General features: G+C 32.5%; 3 protein-coding genes across 3 annotated transcripts; 1 reads left to right on the top strand and 2 right to left on the bottom strand.

Moving 5' to 3' along the window:
• Positions 1–60: 60 nt before the first annotated feature.
• Positions 61–2,463, bottom strand: LOC145576068 (NAC domain-containing protein 16-like). The gene is made up of 2 exons (XM_081633856.1): positions 2,345–2,463; positions 61–1,525 (listed from the first exon to the last, which is right to left on the bottom strand). The coding sequence occupies exon 2, from the start codon at positions 1,269–1,271 to the stop codon at positions 201–203; it is 1,071 nt and encodes a 356-aa protein (XP_081489982.1). The 5' UTR covers positions 1,272–1,525; positions 2,345–2,463; the 3' UTR covers positions 61–200.
• Positions 2,464–4,603: 2,140 nt separating this feature from the next.
• On the bottom strand, positions 4,604–6,575 carry LOC145575079 (NAC domain-containing protein 54-like). The gene has a single exon (XM_081633004.1). It carries the CDS (start codon positions 5,915–5,917, stop codon positions 4,790–4,792), a length of 1,128 nt encoding a protein of 375 aa, XP_081489130.1. The 5' UTR covers positions 5,918–6,575; the 3' UTR covers positions 4,604–4,789.
• Positions 6,576–14,796: 8,221 nt separating this feature from the next.
• LOC145576067 (pectin acetylesterase 6-like) lies at positions 14,797–20,889 on the top strand. The gene is made up of 11 exons (XM_081633855.1): positions 14,797–15,367; positions 16,548–16,630; positions 17,113–17,242; positions 17,346–17,419; positions 17,654–17,865; positions 17,995–18,055; positions 18,715–18,768; positions 18,902–18,979; positions 19,090–19,195; positions 19,283–19,428; positions 20,390–20,889. Exons 1-11 carry the CDS (start codon positions 15,175–15,177, stop codon positions 20,495–20,497), a joined length of 1,245 nt encoding a protein of 414 aa, XP_081489981.1. The 5' UTR covers positions 14,797–15,174; the 3' UTR covers positions 20,498–20,889.
• Positions 20,890–25,471: the final 4,582 nt, after the last annotated feature.

Here is a 25,471-nt window from a genome sequence, read left to right as displayed (position 1 = left end):
ATTTGGCGTTTCTTGCAGAACTGAATGAAGTTTAAATTGAAAAACTGAATGAAGTTTAAATTGAAAAACTGAATGAAGTTTAAATTGAAGCAACTGAATGAAATTTAAACTGAAAGTTTATACAGACCACACAGACGTCATATGAAACCATATGCATAACTTAGAGTACTATAGAGTAGAGAGTTTCTAAGACTCTCAAGTTACTTTAACAAATCATTCATTTCAAAGAAGCCAGGACTAGAAGGTTCGCCCCAATCAGAAGGATCGACCAAATCTCCCAATCCTGTGAAAATATCACCATCTGCTGCGTCCTCAGTAAAAGACGCCAATAGCCTGTCCAATTCGTCCTCTGAAGTCGGTAAAACACTAGCAGGTTCCATAGAAGCTGCTGAGACACTTGTAGATGAAGGAGCAGCAATTGGCACATCCAAGGAAGTTGCAGCAGCAATGTACGGAGTAGTTATAGCAGCAGTGGCGCTTGGAGAAGGCTCTTCAGCAGCAGCAGCAGTGGCGCTTGGAGAAGGCTCTTCAGCAGCAGCAGCAGTGGCGCTTGGAGAAGGCTCTTCAGCAGCAGCAGCAGTGAAGGGAGGACCAACTGGTGAAGAAACCTTTGGAGCACCCAAAGACATGGAGATAACAGAATCAGCAACACATGGGCTGTTATCAACACGCCCACAATCCATATCAAGACCAGACTTACTCCCCTGCACATTACCCTCATTGTCGCTGTCCCACTCTTCTTCAACGAAATGAGCCCCATAGTCTTCTCCATTCCTTGGTCCTGCACCACTCTTTTCGAAGATTTTACAGATGACATATGAATCCTGAGGCACACCTTTGTCAGCAAGAAGTTTATCAGCCAACATATACTCATGCATGACCCAATTGGTTCTTTCACCCTTCGGAGCTTTTCCCATGTGGAAAATTAAAGTCTTAATCTTTCCAACATCCCGTGAAGCATACTTTGTAGGCGAATCAGTCCCAGTTGATTTCCAAAATCCCCTATTAGTAGTCCTGTTCACTCTGCCTCCAGATGGGTATTTCCTTGACCTAGGACAGAAGAAATACCAATATCGATCCTTAGTTTTCAGATGCGCCATTGCAGGAAGATCCCAGGGTTCAAACTTATACACATCGATCTCAGAAATCATTTGAGGACCCAGAGATTTACCCAGAACCTTCCTCTTCAGAAAAAACATGAACAACTCCTCATCTGTTGGTTGAAATCGAACCCCCGGTGGAAAGGACTTATTAAACAATAATTCTTCCATGATTCAACACTAGAAAAGAACAAGCAGTCCTCTTCTTTTTAAACTTTCAATCTACTTCGAATTCAAGAACTTTGAAATGTAACAATAATCAAAGGAGAGAGAGGGATCAGAGACAATCAACTCACCCTCCAATGATTAAGCCAACAGCCAAAACTTTAAGAACCCAACCACCAACGTACCCTCGTGAAGAAACAACGATAAAACAGAATGATCCACAAATTTTTCTTCTTCAGATTTACAATAGACATGGAGATCTGGAATTTAGCACAAACAACATATTCAGTTAACAACAAAAATCACAATCGCTCCAAAAATCCAATAAAAAAAGTCAACAAAATCCACGACCATCAAATTGATTGGATAATCAAACTAGACTTGTAAAATCACATAGAATTATTCACGCCTAAAAAATTGAACAGAACCGAATAACAAAATTCAAAACAACACAATAATCCATCTTAGAAAACCCTGAATTGACTAAATGACGACCAAAATCAACGATGAACCCTAAATTATGTAATTGATGATCGATCCTTAAGAAATATAGTAATCGAAGACGAAAAATCGCATACCCAAATTCAAACCAGAAATACAAAGATCCATTAAAAACCCCAAATTGATTATACATAATATAACTTAACGATAAACCCTAACATTTGAAATTGAAATTCAACGATTAAATATCGTATACCCCAATTCAAACCAATACACAAAAACCCACCAGAGAAAAACCCTAAATTGGCTATACAAACGATCAACTAAACAATAAACCCTAACTTCCGAGATTGAAATTCAACGATCAAACAATATAATACCCTAAATCAAACCAAAAACACAAAAACCCACCTTAGAAAAAACCCAAAATTGATAATACAGATGATCACAAAACGAATAACCCTAACTGAAAAACCGCATTGCCAAATTCAAACCAAAAATACACAAACACACCATAGAAAAATCTGAAATTGACTATACAAAAGATCAAGTAATCAAACAATAAACCCTAACATTTGAAATTGAAAAATCGACGTCGACGATTATAAATAAAAAAAGGCAAGAGAACAAGATTATACCTAAGCTACTTCAATGGAGGAGAGAGAAAATCCTCGGAGATTGAGAGTACGCGGTTGAATTAGGAGAGAGTTGTTTGTGAAGTAAAAATATGAGAAGCTGAAAAATGAGTGCTCGTTATATATAGACTAGAGTGAAAGACTTATGATGAGAATGTATTGTCAATCGTCTATCAAAAGATATTGACGGTTCAGATTCTTTCTAAATCAAGTTCTTCTTTTTTTTTTTTGTTTTTTTTTTAAGGGAAATTCTAATTAAGTTCTTAATTTTATGGAATGCCTTTTTTTAAAAAAAAAGAAAAAAAAAACAATTTTATGGAATGTTCTTAGAATCTTAGACACAACATTAGAAAATGATTTCTATACTTCGTATTTAATTACTCCGTACATGTATATTTTTGTTGATTAAATCAAATAGATTAATTTAGGATGTCTGTTCTCTTCAGCTTATTTTTAGTTCAGTTCATTTCAATTTCAATAAGTTCAGTTCAGTTCAACTCAATTCAGTATATCAGAACAAACTCTTACATGTACGAGTAACACGTATCACTAGTCACAACTCCGCTACCAACGTTCCCAATTAATTAAAGAAATATAATATGGATTTTACAAACGAACGCCCCATGGGCGTTGAATAAGCATTTAAAATACTACCTAAAGTGGTATGAATTTGAAAAAGCATGACAAAATCACACGTTGAGCGGTATAATTAATGTTCATTTTAATTTAATCTTTCTACTTTTAGCTAGTTTATCCAACACCTCCAAAACGTTCACTAATATTCAAATAGAAGAAATTGTACGAAGGGAGTACATTTTTTTCTTTTGAAATTGAAAATAAACACATAGATCAAATTTTATTACAATCCGTGCTCTAATATCTACTCGTACAACGGTTAGAATTACTATGTTTCAGACTTTCGATTACACTTTGTTAAAATTAACAAAAAAGAAAAATACTCGTATGGAAACGAATACGGAGTAACTAGCAAAATTAACCTTGAATTGACCAACATAATTTAGAAAGACAAATTATTTGGAAATTAGAATTTGCTGAAAGACAAATTATTCGTATAAACTTCTTTTAGTAATAATTTATACGAAGTATTAGGTATATGGTACTCAACATTTGTTGAACATATTCTGACATTAATACAAGTTGCACTTGGTATTAAAGCAAATTAACGACTCAATTAATAACGAGACATGTTATAATTGTTACGGAGTACAAAGTATTACTCCTTCCGAGTTCCGACGCTAAATTACATTTTCACTTCTTTCTATTATAAAATTAGAAATGTAATATAAAAATGGAGGGAGTACAAAATATTTTTCATTCAGTTGTTGAAAGATAAAGATAAGATAATCTCTTTGTCTATTGAAAATTTGAAAAGTACCCAAGAATAATTAGTCTACAACTTATTAAAAAAAATATATTACTCCTGGTATTAATTAAATTACTTTTGCTTCTAAGTTGTGACACGTCATACAAATGAGAGACTTCGGCCAATCAAAATTCATAAAACGGAGATGCCAAGTTGTATTAAAGTATTATATAGTGATGTAAGGCTTCAACAAGAAGCTACGTAATTATTTGCTCGGTTGGCTCACCACGTATTCTTATTTGTTAAGTTATGCAATTTCTCCATCCAGTTGGCCCAAACAAAGGTTGGGCCATTGACAAATTACAAAGCCCAAAATTGTTTAATTTATCTATAATAAGGTAAGAAAAATATTTTTCGTAGAATGTATTCAATTTCTAGTGTATTGTCCACATAAAAATGTTTTGCGCAATGTGTATATTGTTTAATGAATACTCCGTATTTCAGGTTGCATATAGTCAATCAATATGAACTACCCTTTTGGAATAAAAGTTTATAAGACAAGCAATATTGTATTGGACAAACAAAAATTGTAAAAAACTTGCAATAATACAGAAATGAAATTGACAAACTTATTATTCAAGAAGACGGTTTTCCACTTTTCCTTAATTTATTTTGACCTTTTTTTTTCATTTTTGTTTTTCTTAAGGTTAAAGACAATGTTCTTTTCACTATTATTTGTGTTCTTTTATTTCGTAGTATCTAAACTAAATTGAATATGTGGTTTAGATTTTTGGTTTGAATCATATTTTCTTTACTCTATAGTTTTCATTATGAACCAAGTTTTTCTATGAGTGGAAATCATATGTAATTTGTTTATTTTGGGGGGAAATTAGCAAGTTTATACAAATAGAGTCAATATTTTGTATTGTATTCCCTTTACTGCTTTACACCCTATCCTCTTAAGGCAAGAGTATCCATTTGATATACTTGTACTAAGAAGAAAAAGAAACATATCTTGTCAAAGGCACATCTAATGTTATTACTTTTTCTGATAAAAGCTCGTGTAATTTTGGATTGCATTGTATAGAATTGACAATAATATAATGTAGCTTTTGTATACTACTTCAGTTTTTCGTATGCCTAATAAGATCGTTCATTTCAATGAACGAGTTGTCTAAATCCTCTAATCCTAGAAAAATGTCCTCGAAATCTTCTGCATCATCGGTAAAATGCTGCAGAAGTCTGTCCACCTCGTCTTCTTCTGACACATCCAAGGATAAAGGAGCAGCAATAGGCACATCCAAGGGAGCAGCAATAGGCACGTCCAAGGAAGTTGTAGCGGAGATGAATGGGGACAGGGTACCCATAGAAGTAGTGGTGCTTGAAGTTGGAGCAGCGTTGTAAGGAATACCCATAACAGCAGTATTGGTGCTTGAAGTTGTAGCAGCGACATATGGAGTACCCATAACAGTACTGGTGTTTGAAGTTGTAGCATCGATGTAAGGAATACCCATAACAGCAGTAGTGGTACTTGAAGTAGTAGCAGCGATGTGTGGAGTACTCGTAACAGCAGAGGTGCTTGGATAATGCGTATCAGGAGCAGCAGTAGCAGCAACAGAGGTGAAAGGAGTACCAACACACCCACAACTCATATCACAGGACGCTAGACCAGGAGTTCTCTCCTGCACATGCTCATCAGAGTCGCTGTCCCACTCTTCTTCCACAAAACGAGCACCATATTCTTCTCCATTCTTTGGTCCTGCACCACTCTTTTCAAAGATTTTACAGATTGCATATGAATCCTGGGGCACGCCTTTGTCAGCAAGCAATGGATCATTCAAAACATATTCATACATCATCCAATTAGTTCTTGCCCCATTCGGAGACTTTCCATTGTGGAATACCAAATGCTTGATCTTTCCTACACACCGTTCTTCATACTTTACCTCCTTGTCCACTCCAGTCGATTTCCAATATCCATTTATAGCAGTCCTGCTACTTCTATTTCCAGTAGGGTATTTCTTCAAGCGAGGGCAGAAGAAATACCAATACCGATCCTTAGTCTTAAGACATGCCATCTCAGGAAGATCCCAGGGTTCAAACTTATACACATCAAGCTCAGAAATCATCTGAGGACCACTCAGAGATTTACCGAGAACCTTCCTCTTCAGGTAATACATGAACAACTCCTCGTTCGTTGGCTGAAATCGAACCCCTGGAGGAAAAGACTTAACATCTAATGATCCTTTCATAATTCAGCACCACCAAATTCTCCCGAACCTTTGAATGATCAAATGGTGATCAACTAAAGGATGATCAACTAACTAGTCAACACCAAAAACTACGAACTACGAAACCAACCGCCAACGATGAAACACAAGAATCCACAAACTTAATCTCCCCCGATTGACAAAAGACATGAGATCTGGAAAATCAACCAATTCAATCATCAACAAAAAAAAATAAAAAATTCACAACTTTTCAAAGCAATCAACAAAAACAGGCCCAACAAAATTTAACTCAATCATCAAATTAGACTCGAAATTCACATAAATGTCTAGACTTCAACGTAAATTGCAACGAAATTATAAACAAAAATACAATAATCCAACCTTTAAAAAACCCTAAATCGACTACACTAACGATCAATTCAATCATAAACCCTGAATCATGAAATTCGATATCATATTATCAACTATCAAAGAAACTGATATTCGACTATAAAAATGCATACCAAAATCCAAACCCTTAAAAAAACCCTAAATTGACAATAATCGATAAAAATCAACGATAAACCCTAAATTGACGATCAAATTAACGATAAACCGGAAAATGTGAATTTGATAATCAACTCAACGATAAAACCTAAATCATGAAACTGATATTCGAAGATTAAAATAATCAGAAGAAAAAAAAAAAACAAGAACTTACTTCAGAAGCTAGGTATTTCAATGGAGCAGAGAAAAAGGTATGATGAATTCAAAATTCGCGCTTCAATGAAGGAGAGAGAAAGAGTTGCAGGGAAAAATAAAAGAGTGGTTATATAGGATTATAGGAAAAAAGATGAATGACGCGGTTTTTTACTACCGTCAGATCTAATTCAATCTAAAGATATTGACGGTAACGATTTATTCTTGTTATATTTCGTATATTTTATCTTTATTGAGACCGTTAAGACTTATCTGAGTAAAAAAAATGTATGGAAAGTTTATGAAAGATGGGAGTATCTAAGATAAATAAGTGTAATCTAAGATATAAAAACATAAAAATGTTTCCATAAAAAAAAAAAAAAAAAAAAGTAAAGTAAAGTATTACTTCTTCTGTTCTTTTGGAGTTGACATTTTCTTCAGGCATGTCAACACAAAATTATACTCGTAACGATTAATATTTATAATTATCAAGATTTGTAAATGAAAAGTGGATATTAAATATATATACATTGGACGAATCAAATAAGATTCTAATTGACTACATTTTATCGTAAAAATTTGTTAAAATGTAATTTGTGAATAGTGTAAAAGTCATATGATTTATTTAATCTTGTATGTAGGAATGTAGGATAAGACCCTGTTTTGCTAAGTGAAATTACTTTTGATGAACTTAAATTATTTATACTAAATTGAAATTATTTTTAATGAACAAAAATTATTTTCAATGAATCTCTCTTATATTTCTTTTTAAAATTACTGATTTTTATTTAAATGAAATTATTTTTACTGAACTGAGCTTAAAATTATTTTTATTGAACTGAAATTATTTGACTATATATTGTTTTGATATGATCAAGTGAAAATTCACAACTCTCACCACCCATTTTTCTTTTAAAGAAATAGGAAAAAAGAATCAACCAAAAATACAAAATACAAAGTTTGGTTTGAAAAATCGAAAATTAAATTAACCAACAACAAACTATTATGGACGATGCAAACAAGTTAAGAAATAAAACCTTGAAAGACATACAAAAATCAAAAGTTTTGCCTAAAAAATTTTAACACAGTAAACGATAACCCTTAAACTAACAATATATAGGTAAGTATAATACAGAGTAAAAAAAAAAAAAAAAGGTCCAAAACACCTTAGGTAAGCAAAAAAAAAAAAAAAAAAAAAAAAAAAAAAAAAAAAAAAAAACATAAACTAGAAACAATAATGATCAATATAAATTCAAAAGTTCTCAAAAAGAAAAATATATATATATATATATATATTTCATCTCGGAATTGGAAGTTATGGGAACTTATTTTTACTTTTTATTAAGATTGTTTAATAATCATCAACAAGTTTAATAAAGGCTACTGCTACTTCAAGTAATAAGTAATACTCTATAAGTTAAATCAAATCCATATAAAAGGATGAACGGTGTCATATAGCTCATAAGCTAGGGAATTAGGGGATAATAAATAGTCTTACCAATTATATAACAGATTTAATGTTTAAAAAACATGTATTGCACTAGTATAATTAGTCCACAAATATTAATTACATATATGTACTCGTAGTGTTTATTTATTGCTTCGTATTAAAAACTATTTTAAAATACGTCAAGAAAGTCATGCATATGATGAATACTAGCCAATCAGAATTCAACATACTAGTAAAAAGAGTTGCCAAGTTGTAGTAGAGTGATGCAAAGGCTTGAACAATAAGCTGACCCATACATCAGTATGAACTATGAAGGTCCAAATCGCCCAGAAAATGAAATGTAATTAGTTGGGCCACTGACGAAGCCCAATTACAAAATTTGATAAATTTTAGAATGCAAATGTAAGAAATGAACTTGGTATTTGATACTACGTAATTTTTTAAAACAATGGATAATACGTAGTATTTTGATGTATTGTAGACTTGTAGCTACACCTTCATTTTAGATTAAACATTTCCGTTTTCACTTTTGTTAATATCAATTATAATCAATAACTAAGGATTCGTTTGATATCGCTGTGGTTTTCTGTTTTTTGTTTTTTTAAAATAATATGATATATGTCATATAATGAATCAAAAATTAGTTAAACTTGTTACAGTCATGATAATTTTGAAAACTGACAACAAAAAAGTGGAAACTCCTTTTTCTTGTTTCCTGTTTTAGGTTTTTTTTTTTAAAAAAAAAAAAAGAAAACTGAAAACAAAAAATAATGTCAAACAAGCTCTTAAAATTTGAAAAGTACAACATAAGTTAAGGCATACATGATGATATTTTTCCTTGACATAAATCAACAAAAATAATTTGTGAATTTCTAAGTGTTATAAAAAAATCAAACAAACAAACAAAGGAGGCACATTTAGAGAGAAGGGTCTCTTAATCTTCATATCAATCTCATAAAATATTTTATGAAATTATGAATTTTGTGATAAGTTTGAAGAATAGATTATTGATTAGCTAGTTTTCTTTTTTACTTTGTAGAAGTCAATTTCAAAAACTATGTGATAGAGTATAAAACATGGTCCTTCTATACTAGCTTTATCTAGGGATACTGTGCGATCAACCACCCTACACATGTTTATCATCACTTCTAATATGCAATATGAATTGTTTAGTCGGAGACGCAAAATACCTTGTATAGCTAATCAAGTCTGCATGCACATGGGAGATGCTGAACTAGCTTAGGTTCAAGACACCAACTTGTCGATGCTCGATATAAACGAGTTTAATCATTCGTACTAACAATAGGACGACAATCACAACGAAAAACATTGAAATACCTTTGAATGGTACCCCCTTGGCCTTCAGCCTCACCCTTACCCATGCTAGCTCTAAATATTAAACTACATAATGTAGATTTTTTTAGACTGTTCAAAATTTTATTGGCACTACGCTAATATTGATAATATTATCCCTAGTCACTAAAATATATTTTAATATTATCATTATATTTCTCATTATTGTTGAAATTATTAATGTGTCATATATACTTCGTATAAGAAATGTTAAGAAACAGTCCGAAATGAGTTGTGAGAAATTTTAAAACAAGAGATTATACTCCGTATAGTATATACATTGAGTTTATAAGTCAAAATTAGCTGGTACTAGCCAGTACTTTCAAAGTTTCAATACATTTTAAGCTAAAACAATAGTCAATCATAAGGCTTAAGTTGAGGTTGTACATACATTCAAAGTTTTCAAACCCAAAGCACGAAAGATTTATTGCATGTGCAATTCAAGCTTAGGTACAAAATCAATTATACTATGGAAAACAAGGGTCAAAATGAGGTCTACAACATATATTAATTCATCCCTTATTCGATCTACCAATATCCTTTAATATAAGCTATATACCACCTAATCAACTGACAATTTCTATACTTATTAGCCAACAAATCAGGATTATTCTAATTAATTAATTAATTATATGATCCACTTTGGCATATGCAAATTGATAAGCACATACAAGTTTTAATTCACGGGTTTATAGCTAAGTTATTGTCATTATTATATAATAATTATACTTATTGTTGGTGGGCAAGATTCATTATGATATTGTGAAGTGCATGCCAAATAGGCAAATATATTGACTCCTTTAATAAAGAAATACCAAACCTAAAATTAATTAATATGCACTAGTAAATTAAAGGCAAGGATTCACAAGTTGTGTACTTGTGTCACGCACTAGACGGAAACCTCAAGCTAAAGACTACAATTTGAAGAATACCTTTTAGATAAAGATACCTATCTTCTTTTAAAGTTTTCGAGTGGATGTCACCTTCTTAAACTGTTTATATGAGTAAATAACACTAGCTGACTAGGGCTGAACACAGTTTAGTTTGGTGCGGTTTGGGGTAAAACCGCACCAAACCGCAATTATGCGGTTTTGATTTTTTCCAAACCGCATTCTTAACCAAACCGCAATTTATATTGCGGTGCGATTTGTGGTTTAACCGCAATTTTTCAAAGAGAGAAAAAAAAAAACACCTCCTCAAATTTATTTAACTAATAGCAACTTATCAGCTACAATAACAAACAACTAGCACTGTCAAAACGGTTTGACAGTTCGGTTTCGGTTCGGTTTGAAATCGGTTCGGTGTTAAATCGGGTCAGTTTGAAATCGGTTTAAGTGTCTCGCGGGTTGGTTCTAGTTCGGTTTAAATAGTTATCGGTTCAATTCGATTTCGGTTTATTCTTGAGCGGTTTTAATTCGGTTCGGGTTGTAAACAGTTCGGGTAGTAAACGGTTCGGTGCAGACGGGTTGCAGTTTGTTAACGGTTCGGTGTAAACGGTTTTTATCCCGATTCAAACAGTTTCGAGTTGGAAACGGTTTCGGGTTAGAAACAGTTCGGTTCTTTTTTGGTTCAGTTTATAACTAGTTCGGTTCTTTTTCGGTTCAGTTTATAATTGGTTCGGTTCTTTTTCGGTTCAGTTTATAACTGGTTCGATTCTTTTTTGGTTTATTTTATGGCAGGAGGATTTTTAGTGGCAGGAAGATATTTTATACTTTGATAATAATTTGGGAGGAAGATATTTTATACTATGATAATAAATTTTCAATAAATATTAATTTGGCAGGAAGAATTTTTGTACTATGATAATTAAATTTCATTTAAAACACCTTTTAACTTGATTTTGATATTCTCTATATAGTAAGCAGTTTGTAGCCGATTAGTTTATAAGCGGTCCGGTTCATAAACGATTCGGTTTGCAAGCGGTTCGGTTTATATACAGTTCGGTGCAAACGGGTCGCGGGTTGTTAACGGTTCAGTGTAAACGGTTTTATCCCGATTCAAACGGTTTCGGGTTGAAAGCGGTTCCGGGTTAGAAACAGTTCGGTTCTTTTTCGGTTCGGTTTGATTTCAATTCGGTTTGAAACTGGTTCGGTTCATTAACGGGTTCGGTTCTTATACGGTGTAACGTTATTCGGATCGGTTCGGTTTCGGGTTCATTCACATACGGTTCGGGTTGGTTTTCGGTTTCAAAAAAACGGTTTTTAATTGATTCGGTTCTCATTTGGGTCGGTTTGTTTCGGGCAGTTAAACGGTTTCGGTTTGAAATTTGACAGCACTACAAACAACAATCAACAATGAATATAACTTTCAACTTGTACTTTTACAATCAAACACTCAAAATTTGAGAATGTACTACGGTACACAACTAATTTCAAAAGCATTTAAAAGTAAAACAAACGGTTATGATTATACAAAATCTAATCGAAAAAGGGTATAATCATACTATTAATTGAACTAATTAATTGATAATCTGACATACAATTAAACTAATAAGTTGAGAATCTGACATATAATTGAAAATCCGTACAACAAATTAAACTACTAACCATCGAACATACAATTAAGCATACCCACTAAATTATTCCCTAAAAAACCCCAAATTCTATACTTCGTTGGAAAATTTTAATTTTCCCCAAAATAAAACAAGAGAAATTTGTAACTTGCAATTCTTACAACAAATTAACCCCGAATAATTAAGCATACCCACTAAAAAGTAGCAAAGAAATAAAAAACATATCAATGAGAAGAAAGAGAAAGTGGATCTTGTGGATTTGTAACTTCAAACTTCTAGTAATGGAGGGCTAGAGGCTGTAGACGCATGGAGGGTTGGAGGAACGGAGGCAACAAATTAGAAGAGAGAGAAAGTGGAGTAAGGTGATCAATTGAGTGATAAACCTTAGTTTATTATTTTAACATTTATAAAAATAAAAGAGAAATATTTTTTGTTACAAGAGAAAATCTTACGTTTCTACCATATGATATATCATTGTATTATACTTCATATAAAAATGCGGTTTATATTTGCGGTTTGCAGTTTTGTGGTTTGCGGTTTAAACCACAAACCGTAAAATTACGGTTTAATTTGGTTATATTTTTTTAGAAACCCAAACCAAACCGCATAAAAAGGTTTGGAAAACATAAAAATCAAACCGCAAAATTGCGATTTGGTTTGCGGTTTGCTGCGGTCTAAACCGCACTCTGTATAGTCCTATAGCTGACTGGCATGTCTACTCCCGTTTTCTTTCTAAGTCGTCCCTTTGTGTTTGGTTTATATAGTCGTATTATACATGATATGATCGTCGAATTTACTAATTTACTTTCATGTGTATTGTGTTGGATCACACGAATGTTTTCGCCTATAAACTTTACCCAACCAAAATTTAGAAAATTTAACTTTATTTAATGGGGACAAATAAACAGAAACACTTGTTAAAGCAAAGCAAAGCTTATACTTTGTAATTCACATTATACTAATAGGAAAAAGATGTTGTAAAAAAATTAAAAATAAATGAAGGGTTATTAGGGAGAAATATTAGTAACTATTTGAGATAATCTAAAATATTTATTGTATATTTGTATGATTTTAGAAAAAGATCATAGTGATAAATTATTGAGATATTCATAAAATGATTAAAATCTCAAAATATTTCTTTTAAAAAAATCCTAAAAATATAGTGTATCAAAGTTTATTAGGGACAGATTATATGTAGAAAATAATGGAGATACTAATGTAGTTTTGTACCTTAAGATTTAAGCATGTCAAAAATTAATCAAAACCAAATAAAAATCTCGTGTTATTTAGGCCCTGTTCACTTCACCATAAAAAATAATATACAGTAAAAATAATTTCAATCATTAAAAATAAATTCAGTTCAGTATAAATAATTTCAGTTCAGCAAAAATAATTTCAGTTCAATAAAAATAAGGTAAAGTAAACGGGGCTTTAGTGTTTATCCCTTTATGGGCATGCATTAGAAATATCATTCTTTTAATTGACTAAATTATTGAAATAACAACTTATCTAAAAAAGAAAGGCAAATTCGATTTGTAGTTTATTTTTATCAAGTGGCTAAAATTAATTGGATTAAATACCCCATCATTTATGATTCAAATCAAATAATTGAATAAATTTATTTCTGTCATACAGAAAATGTGTCTGTGACACTTCGTTTAAGAAAAATTTGCGTAAACGAAATTCTGACGTCGATCAAAATCAAACAATCCAACACCAACGGCAACGATTATGACAGTCACTTACAGGTGTCAACGATGAGTGATACTAGCATTACTAGTGTACTAGTGAACTTTCCACCATTAGTTCTACTTAACTAAACTCTACATTCGTTGCGTGATCTACGGGTAACATCCAACAATACCCACCACAACAACGATACACCTTGTACAAAGCCGTAGCCTCAAAATGATAGAATCGAGTGCATTTTAAAATTACCTATGGCCTTGTTTGGCAATTGGCTGCTGGCTGTTGGCAGTCGGCTAATTTGATTGGCTAGTTTGACTGACTGTTTGTATTGGCTGTTTTGTTGGCTGTTTGACTTTTTATTAGTCTAAAAACATGTTTGGTAAAATTGGATGTTGGATGTTATTAGTAACTTAGGTAGCTAAAAGCCAAAAGCTACTCCAAGTAGCTTTTTCATTTTGGCTTAAAAGCCAGCTTTTCAGCTGGTTGAAAAAGCCATTTACCAAACACAAATTTTGGATGTTTGACCAAATGAAAAAGCCAAAAGCCAATAAAAAAGCCAATCAAAAGCCATTTACCAAACAAGCCCTATATTATATTTATTTATTTTTCGATCTCCTTTCAATTCACAATTATTTTAGTCACGTATTAAATTTATTGTTACATTTTTTACGACAACAACAACAAAGCTTTAGTTTCAAAATGTTTTGAGGTGAGCTAATATAAATCTCATGAGAAGCCGTATGATATGAACAAAGGACGCTTTTTACACCAAAAAAATAAAAATAAATTATTGGTAAACTTAACTAGTAAGATTACATGGTGTAATCACATTATACTATGAATGTGACTAATAATCTTAATAACAAAGGTAATAAAGCAAAAGAACAACTAATTTACGACTAACAAAAATACAATAAATAAAAATAAAACGAAATACAAGTATTATTTGCAAGTATGTATATACTACATATATTTTTTTAATCAAGTGTTGGTTCTCAAATTTATTTACTTTTTCAATTTGAAAGTGTGACGAAATTATAGTGGTCTTACTCCATAAAACTAACTTATACGCTTATACAAAGTAGAAGACAAACTAATCACTTTCAAGTTTCAACTTGTAAAGTACTTGTATTTATTATTTTTGGTTTCTAATTTTAATTTTGTTATAAATAAATAAATTATGGCATGCGCAAATTTATAAACACACACTAGCAAGTAGCAACAGTACCAAGATCCTCGCTTATTACTTTCTCTGTGTCTGACTCTCTCAGTTAAATCTACCCTAAAACACGGATCTATATAGATTCCCCATTTTCATTTTTTATTTTTTTATTTTAATTTTTAATGTGATATTCATTCCTTACTTCACTCAAAAACCTACTCAATAAAAACATTCACACTTAAAACCAATTATTTTCTTGTCAGAATCTGGAAATAATCTTTTTTTTGATTCATTGTAATATACTTGTAATTCTGATACATTTCCATTTCTGGGTATTTCATTATTTTTGGATTTCTTTTTCTGGGTATAAAAATTGGAGCTATTCTGTTATACAAGTACATTTTAATCCATCAATTAAACAAAAACTTTGGGAAATGATGGATTTTGGGAAATGGGTTTTTCTGGGTTTGGTTTGTTTTGGAACATTTTTGGTTTTTGTTGAAGGTTTTGATTATGCAAATGTGAGTCACATTTCATTTTTGGAGTCCTATGAAGTTTCTGCTGCTGCTCCTCAACCTCTTATGGTTCCTCTTACTCTTATCCATGGAGCTGATTCCAAGGGCGCTGGTATAATCTTTTACTCTAATTTCTTTCAATTTCTTGTAATTTTGTTTTGTGAATTTCAAATCTTGCTTGGGATTGTTGCTTTTGTGTATTTTTGGTGTCGAGTGAATCGTAGAGGGCAGTGATGTAGACGGGATTTGATTCCGTGTTTGGATAAAACCCGGCTAGATTATTGCTAACTGAGCTACTTGGCATCCGTTTCTTGGGTAATTTAGGTTGTGATTGTAGATCTTTGCTTATTTTGCACTTAAGTTGGAGGAAATGAGCAGATAATTTGTTCTGTTTGTGTTGTTGGATTGGTGAGAAGTTTATTTAGCATACAAATTACTTGAAAAGAGTGAAATTTATAGCCTAGGTTGAGAAACAATGGATTATATTGTATGGTTGCTTGGCCAATAAAAAAATATGGCATGTTCTGACGTCTGACTGCTTCATAAATGAAACATGAAATATTACTCATTTAATGAACCTCATAGTATATGTACATAAGCTTCATATGCCATTCATGTTCCCTTTTATCCATATAGGAGTAAATTTTATTTCATGTGTCTAGTTTCTATTATAGATGGAGTTATGGGCTACATCCAGTTGCCCATTCTGCAGGATTCCCATTAACCGTGATGATTATTACTATGATATTCGCGGTCCTTACAATGAGTAGTATGCGTGTGGATCAATTGATAAGGATTAGTACCTGCTTGTTTCTAACTAAATCAAAGAGCACGGTCTAATCTGAAGTGTACTTGGTGAAGATTGCAGAATTGCAGAGTGAAATTTGGGTTGTTTATGGGTAATTGGGTCGCAACGAGCCGTCTGAGTAATATTGATTGATGAATTATTACACCTTGTTACTTAGTAAGCTGGGTTATCATAATGCTAAGCTGGTGTTGACCAGTATGGTGTTAATTGTTAAAGGTTAAAAAGCCTAACCAATTCTGTTATGATTGTGGTTGTTCTCAATCTTTGTCACCGAAGTTAAGAAAGCTCCTTTCCAACTTTTTATGCTTGGGCTACCTAATGGCATAGTACTATTCATCCATAAATTATCTGTTTGCATTTTTATCCTTTTTGTGAATACATTCATGATGAGTTTATTGATTTTAGTTTTTGTTTAATTTAAGTTTGCTTGGACTTCACACTTGGTCACAATATGCTTTAACCTGAATTTGTGATGTTTATGCAGTCTGCTTGGATGGAACATTGCCTGCTTATCATTGGGATCGTGGATATGGATCAGGGGTCAACAGTTGGCTTATTCAATTAGAGGTGTGCAGTAATTAGATGAATATGTTGCATATCTACCAAGAAATGTTCATGGTCTATTGCTCTAACCTAGTTTTTGTGTATCCGAGTACATCTTGAGAAAGATGAAAAAGTTGTTAATTTTCCTGTACATAGATTATAAGATGACTGATTAACTAATATGGATACTTCTGGGCTATATAAAAATTGCTCTCCCAATAAATTATTGACTAGATGATATGTCAGAAACAAGTGGATTGTGATAGTAAAGGAAAATTTTGAAAGCGTTTCTATGATGATTCTTTCTCATTATTATTGGTAAACCCTTGGTCTGCAATTGTTGGTCCGTTAATGTATGTTTATTCCATATCTTTCACTGTAAGTAGGTGTTGCCTTTAAACTGGATTCATTTGTTTTTGAATTTGATGCTTGCTTTAGTTTTCAAGCTGGTGCTGTTGCTGTTCTCTTAATGGTTGTTTAACTTCAAATTTTGCCATCTCGTGCAGGGTGGAGGTTGGTGTAATAATGTTAGAACATGTGTCTACAGGAAAACGACTCGACGTGGGTCATCTAAATACATGGAAAAGAAATTAGCATTTACAGGATTATTAAGCAATAAGGCAGAGGAAAATCCAGGTCTTATTCATTTCTATACTTGTGCTAAACTCCCCTTCTCCTCAACATTTAGGAATTCTTTGATCTTTAGCATTTGTGACTCAACCACCTTACAAATGTACAGATTTTTTCAACTGGAATAGAGTAAAGCTTCGATATTGTGATGGTGCATCTTTTGCTGGGGAAGGCCAAGACGAGGTTAGTTGTTGTTGTTTTTTTTTTTTTTTTTTTTTTTTTTTTCCAAACCTTCTAGTATTAATCGCAACAATGAGTCAATGGAAATAAAGATGCTACATAAAATCATTTTGTGTGAAAGATCAAAGAAAAATATCCTTAGGATTACTAAGATTGGGATACAGGGGAGTAGAATGTGTCCAGTGCTTCCCGTTTGTTTTGTCAAGCTTGGGAATCATAATAAGTTATTATTTACAGGCCAACCAACTATTTTTTAGAGGTCAACGCATATGGTCTGTTGCCATGGAAGAATTCATGGAGAAAGGAATGCGTAATGCTGATAAGGCTCTTCTTTCTGGATGTTCTGCTGGGGGTCTAGCATCCATATTGCACTGTGATCAGTTTGGAGACTTGTTTTCTGGACACACAAAAGTGAAGTGCCTGAGTGATGCAGGATTGTTTATGGACGCGTAAGTAACTGTTAATGTTGCTCATACTTTTTTTTATGCTTATGAAATTACCGCTATTATTGTCAGTAACCGTAATTTTCAGCAAGAAAATGATAATTTAGGTATGTTATTGACATTTTGGCTTTTCAGATTGGATGTCTCAGGTGGACACACCATGAGGGATTTTTATCACGGTGTGGTGACTTACCTGGTAAGAAACTAAATTTCATTTTTTTTCAAGCATTGGTTACAGGGATAGAGATTTTTCATCAATTGATAATTTAAGCTCAGCTAAACACTTAAACAAGAATGAAAGTCTTCATTAGATCAGTGCACCAGAAAATCAACTAATTTGCATTGAACTTGGATACATTTCTGCTGTCCTGATTCCAAAGTGACCATTCGAGATATAATGGTTTGTTTTTGGTGCAAGAGATATTATGCTTGTGAATTTGTATGCAATTAGATATTTGTATCATGGCAATTTGGAGTGGTGGAAGTGTGGAACAGAGGATGGATTGTGAGGTTATTATTTGTTGCCTTACAAAATATGAAACTACGACATTTGTGTGGCAGTGATGTGTGCTTAGACCAGTGAACTTATTCGTTAAATTCGGCTAAATTTGGCCTACACTAACACATGTGATTCATACCAATGTCCTAGCATATATATCCAACTTAGGCACTTCCAGTATAAAGTAATTCCATATAAGATGAGCTGTATATGTAGAATGCCATATTTTATAACTAACATGTTGATTTAAGGCATTGATGTTGTTCAGTATATGTTGTATATATTATGATTTTGTACTTTTAAGCACTTATTTTATGAATTAATACTCATATGTATCTTTGTTGTCGTCTTTGCAGGGTGCTGGGAAAAATCTGCCTTCTTCTTGTACTAACCACATGGATCCAACTTTGGTAATCCTTTTCTAAGCTCTTCAGACAATTTTTATGCTAGATATAATGAGAACTTTAACTCCATAGTGCTAGTAATATTTTGCCTAATTCTTCACCTGTGACCTGAAGCCCTGTTATTTGCCTCTCTTTGCAGTGCATTTTTCCTCAAAATTTAATCGCGAATATCAAGACACCATTATTCATTCTCAATGCAGCTTATGATGCATGGCAGGTGTGCTGATTGTTGTGTTTGTATACTTGAATTTGTATTTAGCACTAAAATTTGTCAATCAATTTTTTCAAAACTCACAGAATTAACATATTTTACGCTACTGGATTCAGGTTCAAGCTAGTTTAGCCCCAAGAACAGCTGATCCTCACCACTTATGGGATCAATGCAAAATGAACCACGCACGTTGTTCTGCATCACAAATCCAATTTTTCCAGAGTAAATTCTAGCACACTCTAAGCAGTGCTCGTTTTTCCGCTCTTTATTTGAAAGTCTTCTCAGGATTATCACAATTTACTGTTACAGGATTCAGAACTCAAATGCTAAATTCACTGAAGGGTTTCTCAAGGTCTAGATCAAATGGGCTATTCATCAATTCATGCTTTGCTCACTGCCAATCTGAGAGGCAGGACACATGGTTTGCAGATGATTCCCCAGTTCTCCGAAACAAGGTATCTGAATCTTTCAGTTCTTCAGTTTTGCAGCAATAATTACTATCACCCCAATGTTATAGCAGTCACGTACTCACGTAGACATGTTTATAAAAGTATACAATAAAAACTTTTGGTCAAGTCTAAACTCTTAAGGTTTATTGTTATTAAAATAAAACATATCATAATTTGAATTTGTCTTGTTTGCTGGAGTATGAATTGGTTTTCTGTGTTAGAGAGAAAAAAACAAGCTGTGAGAGGTGGGGGCTGAGTGTGGGGAAGGCTTGCATGTGCTCGTTTAGGATGGATTATTAAGGAGGGATTACAAAATAATACAAAAGATGCCATGCTTTATAACATAAGATTTGACTCTTATCTTATTGGTACTCCTTATGGAACAAAAATGCATACATATTCAATTCCTCAGTAGACTTTCCACAATTATTGACTTTGCGGACCAAGTTGTAATATTGTATTCGTTAAATCATTACTACGTATATTAGTAATCAAGAACTCAATCCGTGATCCTCTGTACATACAAAATCCATTGAATATTTAATGCCACCCGAAAATCTGCTTGAAAAGACATTCTTCTGCTCATCATCCATTTAACCAGTGTATTCGACTTTATTTATGTGAAATTATCTAGTGGGTCTGTGGAATCTGTCTCTCTCTCAGTCTAGTCTGGTTAGAGGTAAAATTGCTGCCTTTTAGACTTCCAGTGATTTGGTGGTTTTTTGAGCCCAACCAAGGACATGTATTGATTGAACACCGGAGTAACCAGACTATATAGATAAAAATTTATGCCATAGACTTGTCAGATTAAACAAGAAACTGTTACAAACTCGAGGAAAATTAAAAAGATTGTGGTTTATCCTTTGATTTTTCACTCTCAAAACCTTATGTGTCATTTCATTTTGCTTATGTTTATAAATGATTGGTTACCTTACAAAATCGTGTTGTTTTTAAACTTATTTTGCAGCCTGTGGCAATAGCTGTTGGTGACTGGTTTTTTGATCGATCAGCCATTAAATTCATTGATTGTGCATACCCTTGTGACAATACTTGCCACAACTTGATATTTCGATAATGAGACAGATTTGTCTTCTCCAGTAGCTTCATCTCCTCCAGTAGTCTCATCCTACCTATTGATTCATTACAACATTTCTTTTCTGATATCGCTGCTGCTCATTGAAGTCGTCATTGTAATTTGACGTTGTTCATAATCAGCAATAAGATCAAGGTTTTATTATGGGAGCCTAAAATTTTGGCTTTCCAATTTGTATTCCAAGAATTATTGCCTACATATTTTCTACCACAGTTTGTTTTAGTACTTATTACTTAACCAATTCAGGCATTATGTCAGAATCTGTAGCTTGTATCATTAAGAATTTGAAACTACAACAATTTGTTGTGTAATATCCATAATCAGCAAAGGAAATTCAGGGCCAAATCTTAGGCCATTAAATCTACATACTCTCTTTTGCTGTTCTTGTAAAAGCTCGGGAAGAACTTTAGGGGATCCTTCTATCAAGATCAAGCAGGAAGATGTTGATACATTGCATTATATTGAATTTTCTTTCAATCTTGGTTGGGTGACTGCGTTATTATGTGCAACTTCAAATTAGTATACTTATGGGCATGTTCAAACTACATGTTGCAATTACAAGTATCTATTAGTTGGTGGTTAATTGGCAATTTTGATGTATCAGCAGAATTCGATATAATTAGATGTTACATCCATAAAAAGACATGCATAACATAGAGATCGCGAAAATTGAACTAGTGTTTGATGTAACTAAATCCCTAACAACTACCTATAACTTGTGTCTAGTTATTGTGTTGCATTATTAGGGGAGAGGTGTTTATTAGGATATGTCAGAAATATGTACTCTGAATTAGAGTGGAGGCAAAAATCCAACCAAGTCTGTAGTCCTTACAAAATTTACAGGAAAATATTCTCCCTCATATATTGCTTGTTTCATGTCCGAATAAATGAATGCATGAATTACTGTCTCAGACCAATTGAACATAAATATCACCATCTTTTTTGGGTTTTGGCATATATCCATATTTGTACTAGCAATGAAGACATTTTGCCAACCTTCTCCTGCCTTCCTCATCAAAAATGGCAAGTGTCTGACTCACCTTATAATTTTGAGATCATGAGTTCTTATCTCGCCATCCCTTACTATCAAGTGTTGATTCTTGTAGTTGGGTGGCTGACGTGTGAGAGGTGGCCCACGAGGGTAAAACAACAATGCATCTTGAACATGTTGAGTATAAATGTACATATAAACATATATTGAAATATGACGTTACATATAATTTAATATCCGGCTCGATACTCGTATCAGTATTTATGTCTACACATGCCTATCCTACCCCCCTTTTCTCCAATAACACCCCCTAGAAATTACTAGCACAAACGGCCACCGGCAACACTAACTAAAAAGAAGAAGCTCACAGCTTTCCGAATATACAAGACAGATAATTCAAAGATTTAACAATTATACAAACAGCTAGCAAAGTCATAGAAGAAAGCCAAAAAAGAGTTAGAGCCGCCCTTAGCTAATAATTTTTATTTTCTTTCATTTAATTCCTAGCCAATAAAATAGTAAACCAATATATTTTGATTCTTATTAATATAGTTTATCCTTATTAAAAAAATTTGCATTGAATTTATGTAGGACCTTAACAAAAGAACATGTATGATCAAATAATTTGGTTCACATGGGTACTCAATCAACAAAGACAAAAACTTATGTACATTCATGCATATTCTTACCATGCAATATTTATTTATTTTGGTATCCCCATAAGAAAAAAAAAAAAAAAACTTTGTATTAAATTTTTTATTATATGGTTTTTATGCATGAAATAATAATAATAATTTTTTTTTTTAATTTTTTTTTTAATGGGACTTGGTGTATGTGGGTGCACGTGGGCATACATAAGTTGAAAGCCCAAAAGTGAGGTATGACTAATGACCCCATGGCCTTAAATGAAAGGGACATCCTCAACTTAGCCATCATATTCTCTCTCCTCTCTATTCCTTCTTCTTTTGTCAATTTCATGTACGGAACCGCCTCTATTTTGTGACCTTATTATGGGGGTGTTACCCTTATTTTCTCATTTTCAGCTTTTTCATTTGGGGTCCTTAGACAGTTCACTTCAACTTCAATCAGTTCACTTCAACTTCAATCAGTTCACTTTAGTTCTTAATTTCCTTCTCTCATAAACAATTCAGTTCAGTTCAACTCCATTCAGTTTACTTCTGCTCAGTTCAGTAAATCAAAACAGACCCTAAATTGTGTACTCGTTGTGGATCATGGAGTGGAGGGGCGATTTCTCCCTCCATCTCCCTAGGAATGACCTGATTTCGATCTTCATCCACTCTTTCTATGATAGGAGGGACACCTCTTGTATTTTAAATTACTGTGTAAAAACAAAATAAAATTGTGTGTCGTATATATTTTTGCTATATTAATTTGTGTTATAAGTAATTTTTTGATGGAATATAATTGTTAGGAGAATTTTATTTAACATGTGTAATTTAAGAAATTAGGGAGTAACAAAGATCAAAGTACGGTTTTTGGTTTTCAAGTAAAGTTTATTATTATTTATAGGTGAAATTAATATTAATCAATTTCAATTAGAATAATGATTTAAATTAGTAAATTCAAACTAAGAACAAATGGACTTAGTTAGCTAGGTTTAATTTCTAACATTAATTACAAACTTATAAATTATTGAAAACGTATTCTTTAATTTATTAGGGTTAGTAATTGTCTAATTATTGTGTATAGTACGTACGTTAGATCCAAAAAAATAAGTAGATATAGAAAATTATTTAATATAAATTAATACAACTTTGTTGACACCCGATCAATAGTCAATTTGTATATAGGACATAGATAACTTGCTAAATGACATTGAAATTTGCTTTCTCTATTTGATTGGAGGGATTACAATTGAGTTGCATTGTGGTCCTTAGCTTGAAGGTTAATGGGGTCATATTCTTCATATAAATGCATGCATTCAATCAAATTTGCAATGTCCTTGTTTAGAAAGAAGTTGAGTATCGAGTATTGGCCACATAAACTTAAAACTTGTACGAGTATATGTTACATGATCCGTACAATAAGGTCAAAAGGATATCTAAATTTGTTAATTATTATTATTATTAGTCTAATTAATTTTGAAAGGCATTGTGAATAACCAATAAAATCATATACTAATATGATGTTGTATAAGACTTATTCTACTACTAATAAGATGTTGATATATGATGCTGGACTCAATTGGTAAAACTTTTACCCCATAACTCTGAGCTATGGGGTTTCGCCTTAAAAAAAGGGGTTTGAGGTATGAGTCATGGCTTGAATCTTGTAAAGTGTGGATGGTTTGGTAGAGATTTCCTTACCTTTTCATTTGCTCTTAAGTACTTAATTGGTCGGCATATATAGGATCGAAAAATCACGAGGGTAAGTCCTCCTTATCATACAAAAAAATTTAAAAATGTTATAAAATCATGTATATATACCAACTCTATTCGATCGGGTTCAAAATAAGTACTAACGTGACAACTAATTCTGAACGAATGGACAATTCGACAATAATATTACAATAGGACATTTAAAAATTTGTGAGTGAATCATCATGAATGTGTGTGTGTGTATATATATATATATATATATATATATATATATATATATATATATATATATATATATATATATATATATATATATATATATATATATATATATATTCCTTTCACTATTAACTGTGCATGATACCATACAATAGAGATTTACAGCAACTTTAAAGATCCTCAATTTAGATAGTCAAGATCTTTGTTGCATCAAGTTGCAATTAGCAAGTAAATCCTTTCATAGTATTCGATTAATATCTAATTGAGACGTGCGTGTTTTAATCACAACCTTGTGTAATAAAACATCTTCATATCATAAATCATTAATGGGGAACAAGAGATTATAAATACCAACATTTAATCCTGTAATTGGCCCCCCAATAGGCTAGAAAGTTCTTTCAAAGCTTTTTACATAAAACCTAGCTATACTATTACACATTAGTCATCCAGAAAGAAGTAGGTCTTCCTTGTCTTCATAAAGTTCTTGAAACAAAGCTACCACTACCATCTTTTCATTCCTAGATACAAGTAGACTTCTTAAAAGTTGACCTGAACTGAAAATCTAATTATTCGCTTGAATATTTTGAACCTAGAACACATTTATTTAAAATGAATCCGACTCAAAGTAATTTTAATTTATATGTTGAAATTCAAAAATAAATTAACCATAGATGATGATTATTTGAAAAACAATTGATGTATATTGAATTCAAATCTAAATCCAAAACTAATCCTATTTGACCAATTGATGACTTGACTAGTTTAGCTAGCTGGGTACAAATGTAATCACTTGACTTTTTAACACAAGCATGATATTTTGATATGCAAATGTGTCTAGTGGACTCTAGTCGCATTGTTAGCATAGCATAGTATAGCATGCATGAAAATTACAATACTTTGCTGCCCCTAAAAATGGTATGATGATGAAGCATAAGATTGGTAAAAAGAGTGTATATGACAAATATAGACATGACATATTATACTGCATGATGCAATCCTATATGCAAAAGGGAGACATGCATATAGATAAGATTCCACCTTTTTTTTTCTTCTACTTTTTAAGTGGTGGAGTAGGGATGTCAGTGGAGCGAGTTAAGTAGGAGACCTATCAGGGCAAGGATGATTTTGAAATTGTACCTGTCAAAGCGAGGATGGAGATGAATATAATTGGACCTGCCACGGGGATGTGATGGGGATGTTAGGTAGTGATGGAGATCGGATGGGAAGGCTAATTAACATTCGATCTGTCCTGTCCCATTGACATCCCAAGGGAGAAAGGTTGATTTTTCTTGCAAATAATAATAATAACAAATAATAATTGTTTATAAGGTACAAGCAATTCCTTTGTAATTTTGTTAGATACTCTTTTGTTCCTTATTCTTTGGTTCAAAAGCTTTGATTGTGAAT

The sequence above is a fragment of the Chenopodium album genome, chromosome 13 (assembly GCF_948465745.1).
Source record: "Chenopodium album chromosome 13, dcCheAlbu1.1, whole genome shotgun sequence".
Taxonomy (NCBI): Eukaryota; Viridiplantae; Streptophyta; class Magnoliopsida; order Caryophyllales; family Amaranthaceae; genus Chenopodium; species Chenopodium album.
The sequence above is the reverse complement of the archived record's forward strand: the minus strand, read 5'-3'. Positions and strand labels throughout refer to the sequence as shown.

Coding starts and splice junctions, on each gene's coding strand:
- LOC145575079 (XM_081633004.1), bottom strand. CDS start 5,917: ATGAAAGGATCATTAGATGTTAAGTCTTTTCCTCCAGGGGTTCGATTT.
- LOC145576068 (XM_081633856.1), bottom strand. CDS start 1,271: ATGGAAGAATTATTGTTTAATAAGTCCTTTCCACCGGGGGTTCGATTT.
- LOC145576067 (XM_081633855.1), top strand. CDS start 15,175: ATGATGGATTTTGGGAAATGGGTTTTTCTGGGTTTGGTTTGTTTTGGA. Junction 17,420..17,653: donor CTGGGGAAGGCCAAGACGAG/GTTAGTTGTTGT, acceptor TATTATTTACAG/GCCAACCAACTATTTTTTAG. Junction 17,866..17,994: donor GCAGGATTGTTTATGGACGC/GTAAGTAACTGT, acceptor TTGGCTTTTCAG/ATTGGATGTCTCAGGTGGAC.